Genomic DNA, 20,676 nt, shown 5'->3' with positions numbered 1-20,676 from the left:
AAACAAAAGCAGTCAAAACAAAACCAATAACCTCTCTTGTCCAGAAAAAAAAAAGAGAGAGAGAAAGAATAGAAAATGTTAATTTCATGAAGTTTTACTAAGTTATGTGAATGGAGGTTTTCAAATGTCTATAAATTGAGTGGCCTTTATCAGAATGCTTAGGGCTGGAATTCTTTCAGCTTTTGGAAATTCTCTAGATTTTAGAATTTTTTTTTTTTAAGATTTATTTATTTATTATGTATACAGCATGTATGACTGCAGGCCAGAAGAGGGCACCAGATCTCATTACAGATGGTTGTGAGCCACCATGTAGTTGCTGGGAATTGAACTCAGGACCTCTGGAAGAGCAGTCAGTGCTCTTAACCTCTGAGCCATCTCTCCAGCCCGATTTTAGAATGTTTTAATATATATATTAATATGTTAGGAATAGAGTCAGAGTCTCAATACATACTTCATTTATGTTTTGTTAATATCTCAGTTTGCACACACAGCCTGAAGGGTTCTGACTATGGTGTTCTTAGTACAGCTGCCTTTGGCTGTTTTCCATCACATGGGATCCACTTGTGGTATCATCTCAGCACTCCAAAAGTTTAAGATTTTGGACCCGTTTAGATTTCTTTCCTATATTCAGAGCAGGGATATCCAACCTGTAATATATTTTTGTTTAAGGCCCAAATGACCAAAATTAAACTTAGGTTGGACATCGTGCTGATTGCTTGGTATTTGAATAACAAGGGTCCTTCTTTTCTGAATTCTACTCTGAAAGCAGTTTGGATTACAAACCAATTATTCCAGAATTCAGACCTGTTGAAGGTCATAGGCATTTCCTAGGGAAGTTATGAGGGTCGTCCAGTGAGTAAGAAAGGGTAACAGGTGTCCCACTTTCCACTATAGACATCCACAGGTCTGGTGTGATGACAGACTGAGGGAGAGTCTGGAGCAGAGACTAGAGACACTCCATCTGACCCACTAAAGATGGACACCACCAAAGTCACCTGAGCATCAGTTTTCAAACACCACTCTAAGGAGAATGAGGGACATGCACATGACCATCTGCTTCCAGTACCTGGCTACAGAAAATGATCTTGGCTCTGTCATTGCTGGATCTGCTGTCTAGTTCATTTTTGCCTATTCATGCCTCGAACAGTACCTGCATCTAACAGGCTAAAAAAAATTTTTTTATTTTGTTTGTTTGAGTATTTTATTCTTCTTTGACATATTTCTATCCCTTTATGGGATGAATATACCAAATGAAGATTGACAATAGCAATTTTATAATCCCCACACTGTGAATTTACTCCTCATTCTGGGGCTGTCTACTACAGAACTTTGACCAAGTACTCTCAGCCTCTCCATGCCTCAATTTCTTCATCTGAAATATCAAGAGAATGATACCAACCTCCTAGGCTAAGAGAGAGTTTTAAATAAATTAATGCATATAAAACACTTAACATGGTGTCCCATGATTATTACATGTTATTATTGCCTTTCCATGACCTTTGCTATTTTGAAACAAATTTCAGATATCATGCCATTTTAATCTGTAATACGTCAATGTGTACCTCTAAAAAAGAACAACAAAAATAATAATAAGACCCCTCAATGCCACATTTAAAAATAAGGTTTTTCCTCAGAAGAATTGTTGGCCTTCTAGAAGCCATCACAGGAGGAAGGAAGAGACTCAAATCTGTCCAAGTCAGGGTCTTGGGTCATCTCCAGACCCAGCACAATGGAGACACCTGTTGTCATAGTCAAGTAGACTCTGCCTCCTGAGCAGTAGAGGGCAGGAAGGAGAGGACAGAAAATGTGTCTAAAGCTAGCATTTCATGACTGAAGCAAGGAGAGCAGGGGGCCCCCATTAACTGATGAATGTTCTTTTGACACAAGACGACTTCGGATTTCATTTGCAGCAATCCTGTATGTATTCCTTGGCTGCCAAGTTAACGGAGAAAATATAATTTGTCATTTTGTCTACCCAGTGAATCGTTAGCGATGTCGGCTTTCCACGGGTTGTCATATTACTCACCGAGAGAGCTCGCTGAATGGTGACAAGACTGATTTGGTGTCTGAAATGTGACCTGACAAAAGCTCAGGGTATGGAGAGAATTTAGTGCTTAGATACAGTTTTTTTCCCTGTGATTTGGATGCTAAGGATTGAAGCCAGGATCGAGAACATGCTGGACAAATACTCTGCCACTGATCTACAGTCCCAGCCAGAATTCAGTTCTTAAGGATTCTTACATAACTCTCTCCCCTTCCTCCCAACTTCTTATTTGTTCTCCAAAGTCAGCAGCTCCGTAGAAACCCTAACCTTACTCACTGCTCAACATAACACTCTGAACTCAAGTATTTTCTCTTTCCCCTTAAACTGGAACTTGGAGCGACTTAATTGCTTCAAAATAAGATTCATTGATGGTGAAGATATTGACTATCATCTATGTTCAAATCCAGATGATCACCTACCATTTAAAATATCAGGGCTGGTCCTGAGTTTAAAATCCAGTGGGCAACATCAGCAAATAACTGAAGGATGATACTGGGGGAATTGGGAGACAAGGTACACCAGAATCATGGAAGGGGAACACAGCATATGATGCATGATTCTTCAAAGAGGTAACCTTCTATACAACAGCAGCTTCCCTCAGAGACGTGGAGGGCGTGGATTCAGAAGTCTGACAAGCACTGGGAGCTGACAGACTTATCATCACACATCTCCACTCCATCTGCATGCGTTACATGTCCTCAAATAACCCTGCTGGGTTTCAGCCGCACGTTCTATCCTGTGGTTCTACTGTGTTCTCCCCCAGCTTCCTACAGCTCCAGTCCTGAATAATCCCTGTGGTGAAGAACAGGAGAAGGCACTTGCCAGCTGCCTGCTCAAACCTTTTGTTTCTCATTGAAGATAGAGACAGACAGGGGAGACATGCATAGAAAGTCACATCCCAACCTTAGTTCAGTATTCTTTGCATCCCTGACCCCTCCAGAACTCAGCATCTGGGTTCTAGAAACTCAAGGGCAGTCTCTGTCTTATTTACTACCCAGAACTATGCCTGCTCTGTGGTGGAGAAGCACATATTTGCCAAATATGAATGAACAAGGGGATGAGTGAATGAATGAATGAATGAATGAATGAATACTACTCAGCAGCCATCACCAAAGGAGCTCTTCAAAGAATTTGAATGAATCTGCCTGCAGACTATTAGGTTTCAAACCTGGGGCAAATGGCTGACGTGCCTATTTATCATATCAAAGCCAACCTGGCTGCTAGGTTCTCCCTGCCATCCCTCCAGTTATAGGGCCCTCCTGGCTGGCATACCCTGCCCCCCCCCAACCCCCAGCCTGAACTCTCCATCCCAGAGGGCTGGCTGCCCCTCCCTATATAATCCGACCATCTTGGTTACCCACTCTCTTTGTAACTTTGGGTCTCCTGGAGGCTGCTGCACCTGGCCCCTTCCCTCCCTTCTCCTTTCCCTCCCCCTCTCCTCCCCCTCTCCTCACAGGGCTCAGACTCTCAGACTCCCTGCATCTGACTATGCGCTCACACATGTCTACAATAAACTTTCTCCTCCACCATACCTAGGAGCATTCGTACCCTTCTTTTTTCTTTCTTTCTTTTTTCCATTCATATACAATGAAAAGGAAGCCAGAGCGCATTTCCTCTTTTAACCTAAAGAGCCTCTTCAAGGGAGGGGAAAAAAGCAGAACAAACAAACAAACAAAAAACCTATGACTTCGTTGTGCTTATATGCCAAACTTTTCAATGCCTCTAAAAACACAAGGGGAATTTTTGGGTGATGCAACATCATGAAGCTTTGACAGAGCGGATGGGCTGGTTCAATCTGATTTCACGTGAGTGATAACACAGACTTGATACCGCTCAAACCCATAGTCTTCCACGGTCACCTTCTTCAGGCGTCCTTTGGTTTGGCAACTTTGAAGATCTTCCGTGAGATGAATGGCTGGAAACTGTGAGCTGGAAATGGGAAAGGGAGACATTTATTGGAAGGGGCTCAAGGCCTCCTTGGAGAAGAAAAAGCTAACAGTGTAGCATGGAGCACTGTGGGAAGTCAGGAGTGTCAAGGAGCCTGAGGCATACATACCAGGGAGACTGAGAAACTATCCAAAAAGAGTTGCCTACAACTCTTTGAACAGCTGCCAGGGGCTGGGGCGGCTCCACCTGCCAATCATATTACTCTGGTCCCCATAAGCCACCCTGCCTCTTAAAGCCAAATTCCTTCAAGATTGGTTCAACTCACAACTCCTGTCCGACCCTACCCTAAGGATTTGCTATCAAACCACCAGATAAATATTCAGGGGTGTGTGTGTGTGTGTGTGTGTGTGTGTGTGTGTGTGTGTGTGTGTCTTCAGTGGTAAAATAATGTAACAAAATACTTTTTTTTCTTTTTAAGGAAACATTTACCATTGGTTGAGCCCACGGAAGTGAGGTCCATGTGTGAATTTTTACAGTTTCCTCTTCTCAGTGGTCTCCTTACTGACAGGAACATTGGTCGCCAGACAGGCACACTTGTAACCATGATGCCGAAGCATTACTTTCTAGGCTTCCTCATCAGGTCCCTCCTGGCCAGTGGAACAGGTAAGTACTTGATTACTCCCTTTTAATTGGCCACTTTTGAGTCTGATCAAGACAAGGAATGGCTTGGATGATTTTCTGGGCTCTGTAAGGTCACCAAATGGTCCCAGTAGACATGGGGGTAAGTTGCTTTCTGTATCCTGAATGAATAATAGCTCCATAGGGATTGGGTTTAGGACAGAGGGGCCACTTTCACAGTAGAAAACAATTCATAGTCTCAATCTCTCTCTCTCTCTCTCTCTCTCTCTCTCTCTCTCTCTCTCTCTCTCTCTCTCATTAAGTGATTATGAGCACAAGACACAAGACCCTAAGCCACATAGTCAGGGCCTAGGTTTCACCTGCCATTTGTTACCTAGAAAAATAGGCATCTTTCTTAACACCCTGTACACGACTTTTCTCACCTGGAGTGAAGACTGTCGGTGAAGACTGTAGGTCACTGCGTAGACTTAGAGTCAGTGTGTATGGTGAGCACTTAAAGCAGCCTCCCCCACAGAACAGAGACCACAAACAAATGGGGTTTACGGAGAATTCTTCAAGAACATTTATCAAGACAAAGCTCTCAGAAAGGGCCCTGGTGTCCCAAGTCAATAGATGGGGACTGTCACTTAAGTGGCTTAAGTAAGTGCCCACAACTAGGGAGCTCTTCTATGACCCTACATTAAAGCAACCCCAGCCTCTACCTAACAGAAATATGGGAACTACAGTAGGGCTATTCCTCTTGTCTTTGGTAGCAAGGACTTACTTAGCAGGAATTCAAGGGCTAGCAAAATGACCCTGCTTCCCTACCATACCGCATCTGTAACCTTGGGCATGACGCGTCACTTTGTTGAGCCTGTTTCCACACCAGGAAACACAGTAGTAATAATATCTCTCTAACCTAGTTGTCTGGGGATACCTTGAAAAGAATGAGCGCAGCTTCTGATGAATATTTCTATCCATTCACTATTAAGTGTCAAGAAGGAAGAAGTTGGAGGAGGCTTATTATTCTAAAGGCTTATTATTACTGTATTAGTCTGCCTCCACCATCAACTCTTCTCACCCAGGACTTTACTTTTAGTTTTCAGTAGTAAGGAGCAGCCTGTTGAGTCAACCTGGGCACAAAACCAGCTTTAACACTTGCTCCTGGGCAGATTTGTCACTTCTCCAAGGCTCGGTCTCTAGACCATGAGAGGAAGACTTCAGCAGTGTCTTTATCAACAAGCAGATGATGGGAAAAGCCTCTGGTGCTTTGTGTACTGTGAGTTGTTACTGAGGACAGTGGTGAAGTGAAGCTGTTAGAAAAATCAAAGATATAAGAGACAGGGGGCAAGGAGCCAACCATCATTAGCAAGTCAACTCTGCGTGGGCCTTTCAAGAGATGGCGCCTGTCATCTCCTGATCATTTTTATATATTTAATAGGATTAATCAGATAGTGATCTGGGTTCACAAAATAAGCCATGGGCATGGGATTTTCCAAGTCCATACCAACATTCATGCATGGCAGGAAGCCTTCAAAACATACATACACACACACACACACACACACACAATATAACAATGTCAGCATGATCCAGCGGGTAAGAAAAATTTCCCAAGGAAACCATTCTTTTCTCCCTTGTCAGAAACTTTAGACGCTGAAATAAATCTTGTTGTAGATCTCTGACCTCTGTAAGATTAAATGCAGGTATAGTTAGGTCACCCATGTCATATGGCTTGAAAAAGAAAACACAAATAGTCCTGCCATGCAAAATGTTGCCCTTTCCTGCCTATGACTTCACACTCTCACCAGAGCCCACAGCAGGTCTTGGCTAATTCCTGCTACTGTAGGTCAGTGAATCTGAACAGCTCTACTTAGGTACTTGTAGCAAGTAGACAGGTCATGGGTCTTTCATCACAGTTGTTACATCCCATCGCTTTTTGGGAATAAACTATATTCTTTCCATGAGTTTTGGTTCCTTTACCCATGAGGAAGTCCTGGGGGTTGGTGGTATCATGTCCTTTTTTTTCCCTAGTATGAAACACATCATTCTACAACTTTACCTTAGATTAAGGGTGTATGCAGCTCAGTGGCAGAGAACTTGCCCTGAGTTCACTCACTAGAACTGGAGAAGGGAGGGGACTTTGACCAGGAATCAAAATCATCATACTGAAGAGTCATCAATGTTCATGTCTAACTCACAGCCACTAGTGTCTTCACTTAGGGCGACTCCCCAGGGGCTCCTGATGCAGAGATGACATGAAAACCTTCTGCCTCTCACAGCAATGGTGATCACAGTAATGTCCAACGCTGTCCTTCTTGCCACTTTAGAAACTCAGGCAGTCCATGGGTCTCTGAAGCCTCAGAAGGTCCAATTTCAGTCCAGAAATTTCCACAACGTTTTGTGCTGGCAGCCAGGGAGCTCCCTCACCGGCAATGGCAGTGTCTACTTTGTGCAGTACAAAATGTAAGTAGATTCAGTCGGCAGAGAAGACCATGGGGTCAGATGTTCTGGAACGCAACGGAGTGTGAGGAGCGGAAGACCTCTGGATTTTGCTTTATTTGGCTTTGTGAGGAGTTCTGGGAGGGTTGAGAAGAAGCAGAGGTGGGGACAGAAGGCTGTCCTGTGACACAAAGGTGTGATGATGTGTGCTGTCTTTAAGACCGATGTGTCGGCTCTAGGGAGCTCAGGAAAGGAGTCCTTCAGCTTCATGCATTTCCAGCACATGATGGCTTTTCAGTTTGTCCAATGCAGGTCAGCAGCCACTTGCTCAGCCCAGAGCAAGCACTCATTAAGGCAAAACTACTGGTGGTTGAATGTGAGGCAAACATGGAAGTATGCAAAATATGTGTTTAGTTGGTGAGTTTGTGTTTGGGTAGGTTTACTATCTAGAAAATTCTTTGTAAGTATTAATGACTTCCGTGAGCATGTCCACACACTAGGACACGCAGCAACATGCTCCTGTCATGGGATCTTCATACTTGTTTTGCTAGGTCAATGCCCAAACTCAGGTGTAATCAACTCCGTTCCTTTGTCAAGGCTGAGAAATAGTCAGTCCTGATTGGAGAGAGGCTGGTATTCAACTTATACATTCCATAGGGTTTTTTTGAGGTTTTCCTTTTCTTAAATAGTTTGGGAACTTGGCTAAGCAAAAGGCAGAAGCAATTACAGCTTAGCTTTCATGGTCTATAGTAGAAATTCAGGGAATCAAGGGTAGATATGAGCCAGAATACCACCTCTTAATCCATAAATCCATCCATGTCCCTTCAGTTGGGGTGGGCTGCGGGGGCATCCTTGCTCAGGTTTTCCTATCAATTAATTTCAAAAAACAATTTCCCTCTGTAAAATGTGGTAATCTTTTCAGTAAAAGTTTCTCTGTTTCCAAACTAGGTTTGGACCCAGCTGGAGAAGCTTGTGGTATATAGCAAACAGGGACTGATACTCTGTTCCTGTGGCCCCTGCAGGCAGTACAAATGGTCCAAAATGAGCCTGTCTGTGGCCAAAGTAATAAGAGGATTTGAAACTGTTCTACCATGAAGCGAAGATTCAACTTGAGGCCCCACTGATCTTTAATCTGTAATTCTTTACGTTTACATAAAATTCAGCGTGTCTGGGATGATTCCTCTCCCTGTAATATTTTCAACAGCACATGACATGCGCATAATTTTGAGAACTTTCATTTGTTTGTGTGGCTCATAGTTCATTAACATCTGCGCTATTTTGAATAGAACAAACACACGATCTTATAGTAAAGGAAACAGGAACAGTCAATCACAACAGATGTGTTCCCCTCACAAAGACAACGTGTCCTCCATAAAAGATAGTCCAAGCTCATCAAAATGTGCTGCATTTGTGTTGCGGCTTCTGTTTCAGTCCTGACACCGTGAAGCTGCTGTCATTACGTAGACTATAGAGTATAGGGACCAGCAATATTACTCATTATATGGATACAAAGTAAGTCCTTCAACTAGGGATCTTCCTCTCCAGCTTCCCGCTTGCCACACTCCATGGTCTTAGGAAAGGAAGGCATTAGTCTTCCCTTGGGTTGTCACACCACCCATGGGCTCAGGCTGGCCTTTTGCTTCACCCCATCTTTTCAGTGTCTTTCTCCCCAGTCCTTAGCACCAGAGGTCCCTAAGGAGCACCCAGTGCAATGTCCACTCAGTTGTTAATAAAGACCTGAGCCACACGTGTTCATTCAGTAAGCATCGCCTGAGACGGCGTGGAGTAGCAACTTCTCAGAACCGGCCTTATAACTCACCAGCAAGCTGATGAGAAGTGGAAGGGGGAAGAATTGTAGAGTTGAGGCTTCAGAAGTGGTAAGGATGTGGAGAGAACAGTTAAAATGGAAGCCTGTCCACACACCAGAAGAAACACACTGTTACATATGAAAGGAACCCTGCTGTTAGCGAGACAGAAGGCTTCAAAGTTCAATTTATCTTTCAGCAGGCTGTTGCCTTGGTTAATGTGAAAGAACTTTTGTGCATTCTTGAAGATGGCATAAGGTTTCGATCTGTAGAAAGATTAACGCACTGGAAAAAAACGGGAGTCCTCAGATGGGAGAGAAGAAACTCACATCCTTGTGTCTTTCCTTCTTCAGGTATGGAGAGAGACAATGGAAAAATAAAACGGACTGCTGGGGCACCACAGCACTCTCCTGTGACCTGACCAATGAAACCTTAGACCTGTATGAGCCATACTACGGGAGGGTGAAGACAGCCTGGGCTGGGAGGTACTCTGCCTGGAGCAGGACACCCCGCTTCACCCCGTGGTGGGAAAGTGAGTTTCAGCCAGTCGCTTGCCTTTTCTTTTCTGCCTTTGAACAACCTCTGGGTGGTTGGCCTGGTCCTGTGCTGTGCTGAGACCCATGCTGTCGTATTGATGGAATCCTCAGAACTACACTAGGCACTCACTTTTATCATGCTTATTTGACAACCCTGGAAATCTGGGGCAGAGGTTCAGCCAAAGATCCAGTTACCCTGCTTACATGTAAACTTTTCAATCTATCAACTCCAATACACTCAGAAGCAACAACTCTCTCTCTTTATCCCAAAGCTTTCTCACTTCCCATACCTTGTCCCTCTTATTTACCGTCCATGTAAATAGTACTTTCCTTCCCCAACATTTGTGATTTTTAAAAAAGATTTATTTATTTTATGAATGTGTGCTCTGTCTGCATGTACAACTTTATGCCAGAAGAAGGCATTAGATTCCACTATAGATGGTTGTGAGCCACCATGAGGGTGCTGGGAATAGAACTCAGGATCTCTAGAACAGCAGCCAGATGCTGAGGCATCTCTCCAGCCCCGTAAAAAATAGTCTTAAGTGCTAATATGCTAAGTCCAACAGATGTTTACCAACCTTGCTACCAGTATTTGTGAAAACATGTCCCAAGACCTGAACTTGCTTCTGGTTAACATCTGTAACAGTTTGGTTCCCCTAGTCTGAAGAGTCTGGAGGTTCATCTGCTAAGTGATGCAATGTCCAGTTAGATTTAAACTTAGTGACTTAGGTTCAAAGTGCTAGATGCAATGGAACTTAGAAGAAAGGTTATTTATTTATTTATTATTTATTATCTTGAGCTTTTTACTTAGCACATGAGCAGAAGAATGTAACAAACTTGTCTATGTTCTCTAGCATCTTGTCTGGCTACAGCTTGAAACTCAAGCCCCAGACACCCTCCATAGACAATTCTCTAACCAAGGTAAAGGAGGAGGCTGCATGACTGAGCTGCTTTGTCCCATTCCACGGACTTTTGGCCCATCTGTTATATTTAAGCCGAGAAATGGGGTCAAGTTCAAATGTTTCTCGAAGTCTGACCCACCAGATAAGAACAGGCAAGGGGAGACTCTGGCTGTCTTACTTAAATAAGGACTGTATCAGTTAACAAGAGTTTAGGTTATTTCTATATGACCCCTTCTCACAAAAGAAAAGACCTTGGCGGGTGTTTTTTTTTCAAAGCTTCACACGGAGAAGAGAAACCCAGTGTCTAAAACAGTGAAGTTGCGCTCCTCCTCGGGAGCCTTTGAGAAGAGTCCCACCTGACCGCTCACTTTCATCTTGGCCCTCTTCTCCCGAGGGTATGCAAAGATCCTGTTTTGAAAAACAGGTTTTTAAGCTCGGAGGACAGTATGTTCCCAGAGCCTACTGGGCTGGCTAATGAGCCACCTGTATGCATGGGCGTTCCCAAGACCAACTCTGAGAAGCATCATGTCACAGTTCACTGAGCTCTGACTCCTGATGTCTATCTAGAAACAAAGCCGCTAATAAGGAAAATCGTTATGTTAACAGTGTCATCCGGTGCTTGGTGAGACTTCAATTATATGATACCAGGATTTTTTTTTTTTTTTGATTAAAAATTTATGGCTACAGCCATATGAAAAAAATCATCTTGCCTCCTAGGTAAACTGGCAACATGACTACTCCATGATGTGGTTAAGGGGAAGGCTTTTATTGTAGATATGAGACAGAGAACAGCCAGAGGCCTCTGGAGGAGTCCAGAGCAGTTGGGGAGAGAGCAGTAGACTGAACATGGCCAGCAAACAAGGCCTGGGGAGAAGCAGGATCAGAGGGGGGCGGGAAGAGGGGGAGGGAGGAAGGAGGGAGGGGAGAAGAGAGGGAGAGAGAGGGGTGCATAGAGAGCAGAGAGAGGAGGAGAGCATGGAGAGAGGAAGGAGGAAGACAGGAGAGCAAAACCAAAAGTTATACATGAGAAAGTGTGGAACAGGTACTTGTGATACTGAGGGAGCCTGAGGCCGGCATGAGCTTTGGCGTGCTAAGAGGCAACACAGAGAACCATTTGTCCCTTTGCAAGAAATGGAGTTTCCTTTGGACCCGACATCTCCTATGTTCACACAGCAACTATTTACAAGGTGCTTACTGCGCTTTTGTCTGGTCCAGAGGGAATATGGCAAGCAGAGCTAGCAGACAAGTTTCTTCCCAGAGTTTTCTGCTTAGTAGGGAAGACACATATCAATACATTAACCACACATGCCCCCAAAATGGTACCTGTGATGGATGCTGCAGAAACAAAATGAGCTCTATGAGATCATAGCTAAGGGGTGTCAGGAAAAGCGACACTGGGAAAAAGACACTTGAGCTGATCTCAAGATGAATAGGTCTTCAACAGACAGAAGGAAGGGCAGACATCCCAGACACAGGGAAAGGCATTTGCAAAGGTCCTCTTATAAGAGGAAGCGGAACATGTGTCAGGGACTGAAAAGCAGCTGGTAGAGGGAAGCCAGACACGCAGTGCGGGCAGCCTGGAAATGTAGCAGTTGTGAGAATTTTCTCTTAATGAGTTATGACTTCCTCCAGAAAAGGAAATGTATTTTAAAACTCGTGTTTTTGTGACTCTGGGAATTAAACCCAATACAATGTGTAGCACAATAAGCCCTGTAGCGCCAAGCAGTGTCCCAAGCCTCACGAGAGGTCATTTTGATTGCATCGTCCGACTTCCAGGAGTCGGCATTATCAGCCTTGGGTTTTGTGGAGATCAGTGTGGCTATATCGGTGGAAATAGGTTATAAAGAACACACAAGAGCACACACAGGATGCAGGAAGGGGAAGTGGTAGGCTACTATACCAGGCTACAGGAAACAGGCTGTGGCTTGAATTAGGATCACGAGAAGGACTGTAGAAAATGTAACCCTGGATGGACAGGGTGAGAGGTTGGATACACACTGGAGAGGGAGAGGAATGTGTCAAAGATGGCCTCTATATCTCTCTGGTACAGCTACATCGGACAGAGATTCTTGTTTGGTGCGATTTCACGGGAAAAGAGCAGTTTTGTGGCATGTTGGGTAATCAAGAATATGAGTTCAATTTTTACTATGTTGAATTTAAGATGCTTGGAGCCACCCACATGAAATGGCTGTACAGATCCAGTTCTCAAAGCTAAGGACACCTCCTGTTAAAGATACAAATCTGGCCGGGCGGTGGTGGCATACGCCTTTAATCCCAGCACTCAGGAGGCAGAGCCAGGAGGATCTCTGTGAGTTCAAGGCCAGCCTGGGCTACACATCCAGATCCAGGACAGGCGCCAAAACTACACAGGGAAACCCTGTCTCGAAAAACAAAAACAAAAAACAAAACAAAACAAAAAAGACACCAGTCTGTGAGTCACTTGCATATACTGCAATGGACACTGATAAATTTGGATAGGAAAAAATGTATTGAGTGACAGGTACTGTTTTGTGAGTCTAGACATTAAGGATATTTCACCAAAAGATGCCCCAGCAGGAAAAATTTTAGAAGATTTATAACAAATAGCCAAAACAATAGGAAGAGATTGACAATCTGGTATGTTCACAACCACCAGAGGGAGATGGTATTTCTAGGACAGGAGTGTCAGGGCTGGGGGTCTAGCTCATGTAGAACATGTATGGTCCTGTTTTCAATCCCTGCACAGAAAGAAAAAGAAAAAACAAAACAAAAAGCAAGAGGAGAGTTGCCAGAGAGTTTTGATTAGGTTAACAGGTATTTCTAAGTCTGTACACAGTCCCACAAAAGGTTAAGAATACTGGTGTTTAAAATTAACAATAGCGTTAAACAATAAGAATCCAAGATGATGAATTGAGACATTCAAAACACAGGCCCTGGATGCTCGAGATCACGAGGCTACTTCTGTAATCATTGCTTGGTTCACAAGGGACAAACACTATATAAATATTCTAGTGATGAAAAAAAATGCACAATTGTATTTTGTAAACACAGAATCACACTAAAGAAAGGGTGTTTGGAGATGCCAAATGTGATAATAATCTTAAATTTTTGTCTAGCAACAATTAAACACATATCATAATGTCCCACAAAACTAAACAGGACTGTTCTTCACATCTGCATGTGATGGCCAGAGAATTTGGAGCTTGAAATGTGCAAGCAAGATTAAATCTCGAAGCTCTTGGAGGGGTGAAGTGTAAATCCAGGGAAATTCCTTCTTCTGCAAGAAATCAAACAACAATTCAAGATAGCTAAAAACTCAGTTTCCTTTTGTCCCAGATTAAGTAGCCAGGGTGGGAAGTGTGTATTAAAAATGTAGCTCTTCCAAACACATAGAAGAGAAAGATGAAAACACAATGAACTTACAAAATACACAAAAAAAAAAAATCTCTGAAATAAATATTGTGGATTCAAGCTCAGGTCAGATAAAACTGAAGAATAAACTCACAGACAGGAAAACAGGTCTGGAGAAGAAAAAAAAAAAACAAACATTCAATATGTTATCCTGAAGAAAAAAAAATTAAAAATAAGAGAAGCTAAGATACATGGCAAACAGAATAAGAAAATTCAGCAGATACTGAATCAAAATTCCAGGAGAAAAAGTACATACAGAGCCCTGTATCTATATGGGTAAGATATGTGTCTATCTATGATAACTTTCAAGAATTATAAAAGATGTGTATCTATATAGTGAAAATTACAAAGAATTCCAAGTAAGAAAATCCTCACTGCAAAATTTTAGTGAATCTGAAACCAATTAAAATAATAATATTATTAATAATAATAATCTGGTTATTGGCAACAAAATGCATAAAACAAAAATTCTCTTTTTATCCAGCCATTTCCATAAGATACAACAAAATTCTGTTGAATTAATTTAATAGCTACAAGTCTATGTATGAAAGGTTTTAAAGCTGCTCTGAAATTTTACCTCTTTAAGGAACTTAATAATATCTTTCTTGTCCTAAGACCTCCCTCTACGTAACTTTTATACTGAATTTTCTAACAAAATCATAGTGTTGACAAAATGATTGGCAGACATTCTCTCAATATTGATCTAGACAGAATCTTATCAGTCTTTTGCAAATGGAAGGAAAGCTATCTTCATAACGATTTTTTTGACACGTTTCTGAACACAGCAGTGACTTACCATGATGCATAGTGTCAATTTATAACATTTAACTATTTTGCGTGCTTTATCAAATTTGCTTATTCTTTCTCCAGCAAAGCTAGACCCTCCAGTCGTGACTGCAGTCCAAAGGAATGCATCTTTGCTGGTCCTTCTCCGTACCCCAGAGCTGCCATACAGAAACCAACATGGAAAAAATACATCTATGGAAAGTTACTATGACTTAGCATACCGAGTTTTCATAACTAACAATTCACTGGTAAAGGTGAGTTCAGCGGAATGAATGTCGGGTCTTCTGTTTGCTTAACTAACATTTTGCTCCTAGCCCACAACCTGTCTCTTTGATGATATGTCTCCAGATCATTCCCTGCCTTCTTATTCTTTCATCATCACAGCAGTCAGGATTGATGTGTGCGTGCATTCCTGGGTGTGGGGTGTGTGTGTATAGCAGACACGTAGCCTTTCAGATAGTCAGCTCGCTTCTTTAGACTTTCCTGCATATTGAAAAGTTAATATTAATGTTTCATTCCATTTGTCTGATGTTAGTGTTTATTTCTATTAGCTTTATACTCCTTATTTATTTCAGTAGCTTTTGAATCACAGTATTATTTGGCAGTCTTGGGGGAGGGGAGGGATTTATTTATTTATTTTATATTCCAGGTAGCAGTTTCCCCTCCCTTCTCCCCACTCCCACCCTTGTTTAGCAGTCTTTCTGTGGCAGTTTATATTAGAAAGTCCAGTGCTGGGCAGTGGTGGTGCACGCCTTTAATCCCAGCGCTTGGGAGGCAGAGGCAGGCGGATCTCTGTGAGTTCGAGGCCAGCCTGGGCTACAGAGTGAGTTCCAGGAAAGGCATAAAGCTACACAGAGAAACCCTGTCTAGAAAAAAAATAAAATAAAATAAAGAGAAAAAAAAAAGTCCACTGCCAGCACCTTTACCTAGGTTCTATGGTGAACGAAATGTCCCTTTTCTGTATCCATCTAAGTCAGGGCGTGTTTAGTTGGAAGGGAGAAAAAAAAAACCAAGCAAACAAACATTCAAACTGGTTCAAATACAAACGAAGAGGGCTAGTTCAGCAAGAGACAAGAAGCCATCCATTACAGCCAGAAACAGGAAACAGGTGCTGCCAGATTTTCTAAAACTCAGAAAAATGAAACGGGAGGCCAGGTCTGCAGACTTGCTCTCTGTCTTGACTCTCACTCTCCCCCTCCCCCACCTTGGGTCACATTTGCCACCATGGTAACCCTTGCAAGTCCATGCCATTTCCTGACGTACTTGAAGATGAGACTCTGGCCATGGTTCCCTCCATCCTTAGCCTACAAGGTGAAGTCATGTAGCTTGACCACTTCACAAGTGGTTTCACCCAGTTACGGCCCAGGGCTTTGGGGAAGGAGGGCTTTACCTGAAGGTTGACAGTGATCACCTACAACTCACTGATTTCAACAAAGGAAAAGCGTTTCAGTGGCTCACGGGAGACCGTTTATCATCTGATTTCTCCCCTCGTGTAGGAGCAAAAGGCCTATGAAGGAACTCAGAGAACGGTTCGAATTGAAGGTCTGATACCCCATTCCAGTTACTGCATAGCAGCTGAAATATATCAGCCCATGTTAGACAGAAAAAGCCCAAGAAGTGAGCGGAGATGTGTGAAGATTCCATGAGCCGGTCTGAGGCGCTCTGCAGGGCAGAATCCATCTGAGGATGGGATGGCTCCTGCCTGCAATAGCTTGCTGAACGTCTTTTTCTATTTTCTTAGAGCAATGTCTACCAACACCTTTCAAGGGTTTCTCTGTCAACACTTCCTTTTCTGTTTCAGTTATAAAGTAAATTTGAACAGATTCAAAAATTAGAGTTTAAAGAAGAGATAAAGAATGAAGAGCTTGTGATGGGGTATGTCTTTAATCCCAGCATTGGAGAGGCAGAGGCAAGCAGATCTCTGACTTTGGAACCAGCCTGGTCTACATAGAGAGTTCCAGGCTAGCCAAGGCTACACAGTGAGACCTGACCTCAATAAAATAAGATAAGATAGTAAGATAAAGATCTTCTATAAAACACAGAAGTTTATTTCTCAATATAGCAACCCTAACAATAATCTTTTTTTCTGTTAAAATTGCAAAATAAGAATAAAGGAATAAGAGGCATTTAATAAAATGTTGCAATAATTTTTAAAGCATTATAAACAGGCAATCTTGCATCAATATTTTTCTGCTTTGCCATAGATACATTGATTTAATATTTCATATGAATGAATATGTTTCTGTACATCTCTATTTTACATGAATATATTTTCATAATTTTATTTCTTATGAGATATTTCTACTTAGTGACCAACACTTTAAAAATAACATCTCATGGCTCTGAATTAATCTCTAGATTAAGATTTTCAACAATAGCGTGTAAATATTGAAAGAAGTCTCCATAATACAATTTCTCCTCACTTAACACATGATGTTAGTAAGACGACCCTTTCTGGCTTTGTTTCTCATATTGCCTTAGAATTTCCCCATGGTGTCAAAGTGAAGCATATATTTATCAGCAGCAAAGACAGAAGAAACATATAGGCCACACTGATAACTTAGCCATTCAGGCAAAGGGGTAGCTTTCTGTTAGAATGATAGTTGTATTGAGGACAGTTGGAATCCATGTAGAAAACGTGGCTGGAAGCTGAAGGCAGACAGTGGATGCCTAAATTGTTTATGAGATTATAAAGGAAATCAAAACCCTGCGAACTCCACTGCCTCTCCTGAGCAAAGCTCAGGTAGCCTAAGGCTCAGAAAGTGGCTAATCTTTCTGTAGCTCATTGAACTTAAGTTATCTGCTAGCGAGGAGACGTGTGTGAGAGAACATTGTGATCTTCATGAGAGATGCTCCAAAATATAACTTCTAAAAATACAACCAGTGATAAATGGCCACAGATTGTTCAAAATGTGAGAGACGTATGTAAAGCAATATCTGGAGCATTGGCTTTGCTGTGGTGTATGTTCAGAAAACACTGATTTTTTTTTACTCCTATTTTGAATTATTCAATTTTTATTTCTTTGTGTGGCTTAGTACCTTTTTTATGCTTTTGTACTTCGGGAAGGGATGGCTTGAGAAGGAGGACCCCATCATTGGCACACTTGATGACACATCAGGAGCATGTGTCACGATGGCAGCAGTGAGGTTGTGAACTTAGTCATCTGAAGCCTCATGACACAGAGAGCAATTGTTAGCACATGAATGTTGACAGACAACGGAGTTTTGCTTTGATTTGGTTTTGCTTTGGGTTTGCCTTCATGCCTGAGCACAGCCGTGCTTACATAAGTATGGAATGCTTTGAGAAACATTACAATGTTCACATTCTTGATTATGTTAAGAACACATTGTCATGTTATTTCAATAAAGCTCACTTCTTACTTTACACATTGAAGTAGTTGTTATTTGGTGTGAGTCGGTCTGATGAAATCCCACTTAGTCATTTGGGGTTTACAGGAAACTACAGCTAGAGAGGAGCCCTGTGAGCAAGCCTCCAGGCACTCCTTGAGAATGAAAATATGTATTGGAAGCGAACATGCCTTCTGTCCTGCATCTGAAACCATATTGTACCCAGGGCTGATAATCCTGAAATTGACTCTATTTAGTTGGTTCAGACCTTTGCTCTCTTCTCATGCCCATCCCTCATCTTAGCAGGAAGCCCAGGACTCCTGCATGACATTCCCACGTGTTCTCTCCCTTTCCCTGTCCCTGTTTGTCATCTTCTGAGGGACCACTTCACCTCCATCCCTGACATACACAGAGGGTAATCACCTGGTGGGACATGCCTTGGGAGTGGAGGGCAGGGTCTGATGCCAGTGCCAGAACCATGTGCTGTTGGGATCAGATGAGAACCATGTGCTGTCGGGATCGGATGAGAACCATGTGCTGTCGGGATCGGATGAGAACCATGTGCTGTTGGGATCGGATGACCCTGAAACTGCCAAGGGCAATGGTCCCAGCAGATGGAGAACACAGGGAAGAGAAGGAAGTCCCCAAGGGTGACAGAGCAGACTAGGGAGAGAGAATCTTTGATAATATAATCGAGCTGAGCTGAGAACCAGCCCTATTTCAGAACTTTGGATCTAAGTGGACAAATAAATTTTTTTTCGCTAATTTAATTGGACTTGAATTTCTGTCCTTTTCCATCAGAAGATCCGTAAATGACACAACAATACAAATGTGTGTGGTAGAGATTATGTACTATTTACCAAAGTAACCTTTGCCCATCATTCTTTAAAACTTCCATTTTCAGAAGAACATGCTGGAAAGGGTTTCTTTCCATAGCCGACACACTGGAAAGCCCTACAGGAGTGTTTCTGTTTATTCTGCTCTGGACTCTACAGAGATGGTTCCAACCACAGGCTTGTGTTTTCAGCAAATTCTCATTCGACTACACCACTTGGTCCAAATTTCCATTTCCTTGGCTCTAAACACAAGCAAGATTTCATTTTTACTCGTTAGAACAGTGAGTCAAGGGTCCATGTGATAGCCTCCAGAGGCCAGAGGCTGTGTAAATACCAAAGACCAATGGCTCTCTTTTGCTCTATGACTATAATCTTCAGGAGCAAAATGTCTTTTATTTTTAAATTGAGAGAAGGTCTTGCTCTATAAAAAAGCCTAAGTTTAGGCTCACATTTATGATCCTCTTTCCTCAGCCTCCCAAGGACTGATATTACTGGCACAAGCAAACAAGTTCAACTCAAAGCCCTTTTTCCTTAATATTCCAAATTCAGACCAGAAATGATTTGTGACATTCTAATACATGGGCATGGCAGTGTTAGCAAATGAACTATGGATTTCATCTATAATGTCCTGAGAGCTTGGACAAATAATTTCTTGCATGTTATCTCTGTCTGTCTCTGTGTCTTGTCTGTCTGTCTGTCTGTCTCTGCCTCTTTGTCTGTGTGTGTGTGTGTGTGTGTGTGTGTGTGTGTGTGTGTGTCTTTCTTTCTCTCCTCCAACAATCTCCCCTCATGTTGTCATCTCTACTGTTTTAAGAATAAGTCTTTGTAAAGAAGTAGCTGCCAGACCTCCTCGGGCAAATCTCTTTGTGTAACGGATGGTGGTTACCGCAGATGCTCACAAGTCATCAAAGTGTAGACGACAATGACTGTGGAGCGCTCAGACACAAGTGGGACAACGATGTCATACCTTGTCCTCGAGGTTTAGTGACTGTCTAGGAAAAAGGGGTGGACAATGTGTGAGAGTCAGAGGTCAGGGAGGATCAGAGCAAAACAGTGTCTTCTGGGCATGACAGAACCACTGCACTCATGAGCTCATAGCAGCTGGGTTTACCTGCATGAGACGTCTACAAGATCAAGCCAGCCGACAGTCTGGCATGAAGCAAAAATCGGTTCATGAGCCCTAACTCCTAACTGACGAGATATATAGAGATGATGACTTCTGGGGTAGAGGGAGTCAACTTTCTTTAAAGGTTTGATTCTTGGTAAATTGACCATGCTTCAGTGGATAGCATAAACCAGAACTGATGAGTTATTAAAAATTTGAAAAAGGAGGACCCAAAGTTGAGAGAGATGGATCTGTGAGGAGTTAGAGAAGAAGTTGGGAATGAATATAGTGAAATAATAAAACATTTATTTTATTTTATTTTTGGTTTTTCAAGACAGGATTTCTGTATGTAACAGCCCTAGTTGTCCTAGAACTCACTCTGTAGACCAGGGTGGCCTCGAACTCACAGAGATCTGCCTGTCTCTGCCTCCCAAGTCCTGGGATTAAAGGTGTGCATCACCATACCCAGCTCAAAACATTTATTTTTTTAAGAAGTAAAACGACAATTGCAATCGGAAGTTTTAACATGAAATCTCTGTTGTCAACAATAAGTATACTTATCATGACCTCTACTTATTAATAATGTTGTCTTTATAGTATAAAAAGTCATACACATGTTAAAACTGTTGAAAAGTATTTACAATAAAGTTAATAACCAAAAAAGAAAATATTCCAACTTCCCAATGCAGAGCTATCAGATGAATTCTTTGAATGATTCCTTGATCTATGAATCCATTAAGAATCTGGGGTCCGGGGCAGAAGCACATTGAAGGAATGAAAAATAGAATGCTGTAGTATAAAGTGGGAAAGAGAAATAATGGGAAGTGGAAGAGTTAAATGGGGTTGAGGGATAAGTAGAAGAGGAAGTATGTGAGGAAAAAACTAACCCTACAGACTTTTTGAAAAAGTCATACTACTGTAGACGCTTCATACATATTATGTATAAATAAATATGCATAAAAAGATTTTAAATAGAG

General features: G+C 42.2%; 1 protein-coding gene across 2 annotated transcripts; it reads left to right on the top strand.

The window, feature by feature from the left end:
* The first annotated feature begins 3,824 nt into the window (after nucleotides 1–3,824).
* On the top strand, nucleotides 3,825–16,323 carry LOC114686969 (interleukin-22 receptor subunit alpha-2). Of its 2 annotated transcripts, none has more exons than XM_037200342.1 (6): nucleotides 3,825–3,968; nucleotides 4,410–4,594; nucleotides 6,880–7,015; nucleotides 9,150–9,328; nucleotides 14,495–14,664; nucleotides 15,907–16,323. In XM_037200342.1, exons 1-6 carry the CDS (start codon nucleotides 3,952–3,954, stop codon nucleotides 16,054–16,056), a joined length of 837 nt encoding a protein of 278 aa, XP_037056237.1. In that variant the 5' UTR covers nucleotides 3,825–3,951; the 3' UTR covers nucleotides 16,057–16,323. The 2 variants fall into 2 exon arrangements, with proteins under 2 accessions (XP_037056237.1, XP_028717515.2); XM_028861682.2 differs by lacking the exon at nucleotides 3,825–3,968 and adding an exon at nucleotides 4,212–4,316.
* Nucleotides 16,324–20,676: the final 4,353 nt, after the last annotated feature.

The sequence above is a fragment of the Peromyscus leucopus genome, chromosome 8a, assembly GCF_004664715.2.
Source record: "Peromyscus leucopus breed LL Stock chromosome 8a, UCI_PerLeu_2.1, whole genome shotgun sequence".
Taxonomy (NCBI): Eukaryota; Metazoa; Chordata; class Mammalia; order Rodentia; family Cricetidae; genus Peromyscus; species Peromyscus leucopus.
This window is presented reverse-complemented; position numbering and strand designations above follow the sequence as displayed.

Coding starts and splice junctions, on each gene's coding strand:
- LOC114686969 (XM_037200342.1), top strand. Junction 4,595..6,879: donor CCTCCTGGCCAGTGGAACAG/GTAAGTACTTGA, acceptor TTGCCACTTTAG/AAACTCAGGCAGTCCATGGG. Junction 7,016..9,149: donor TACTTTGTGCAGTACAAAAT/GTAAGTAGATTC, acceptor TTCCTTCTTCAG/GTATGGAGAGAGACAATGGA.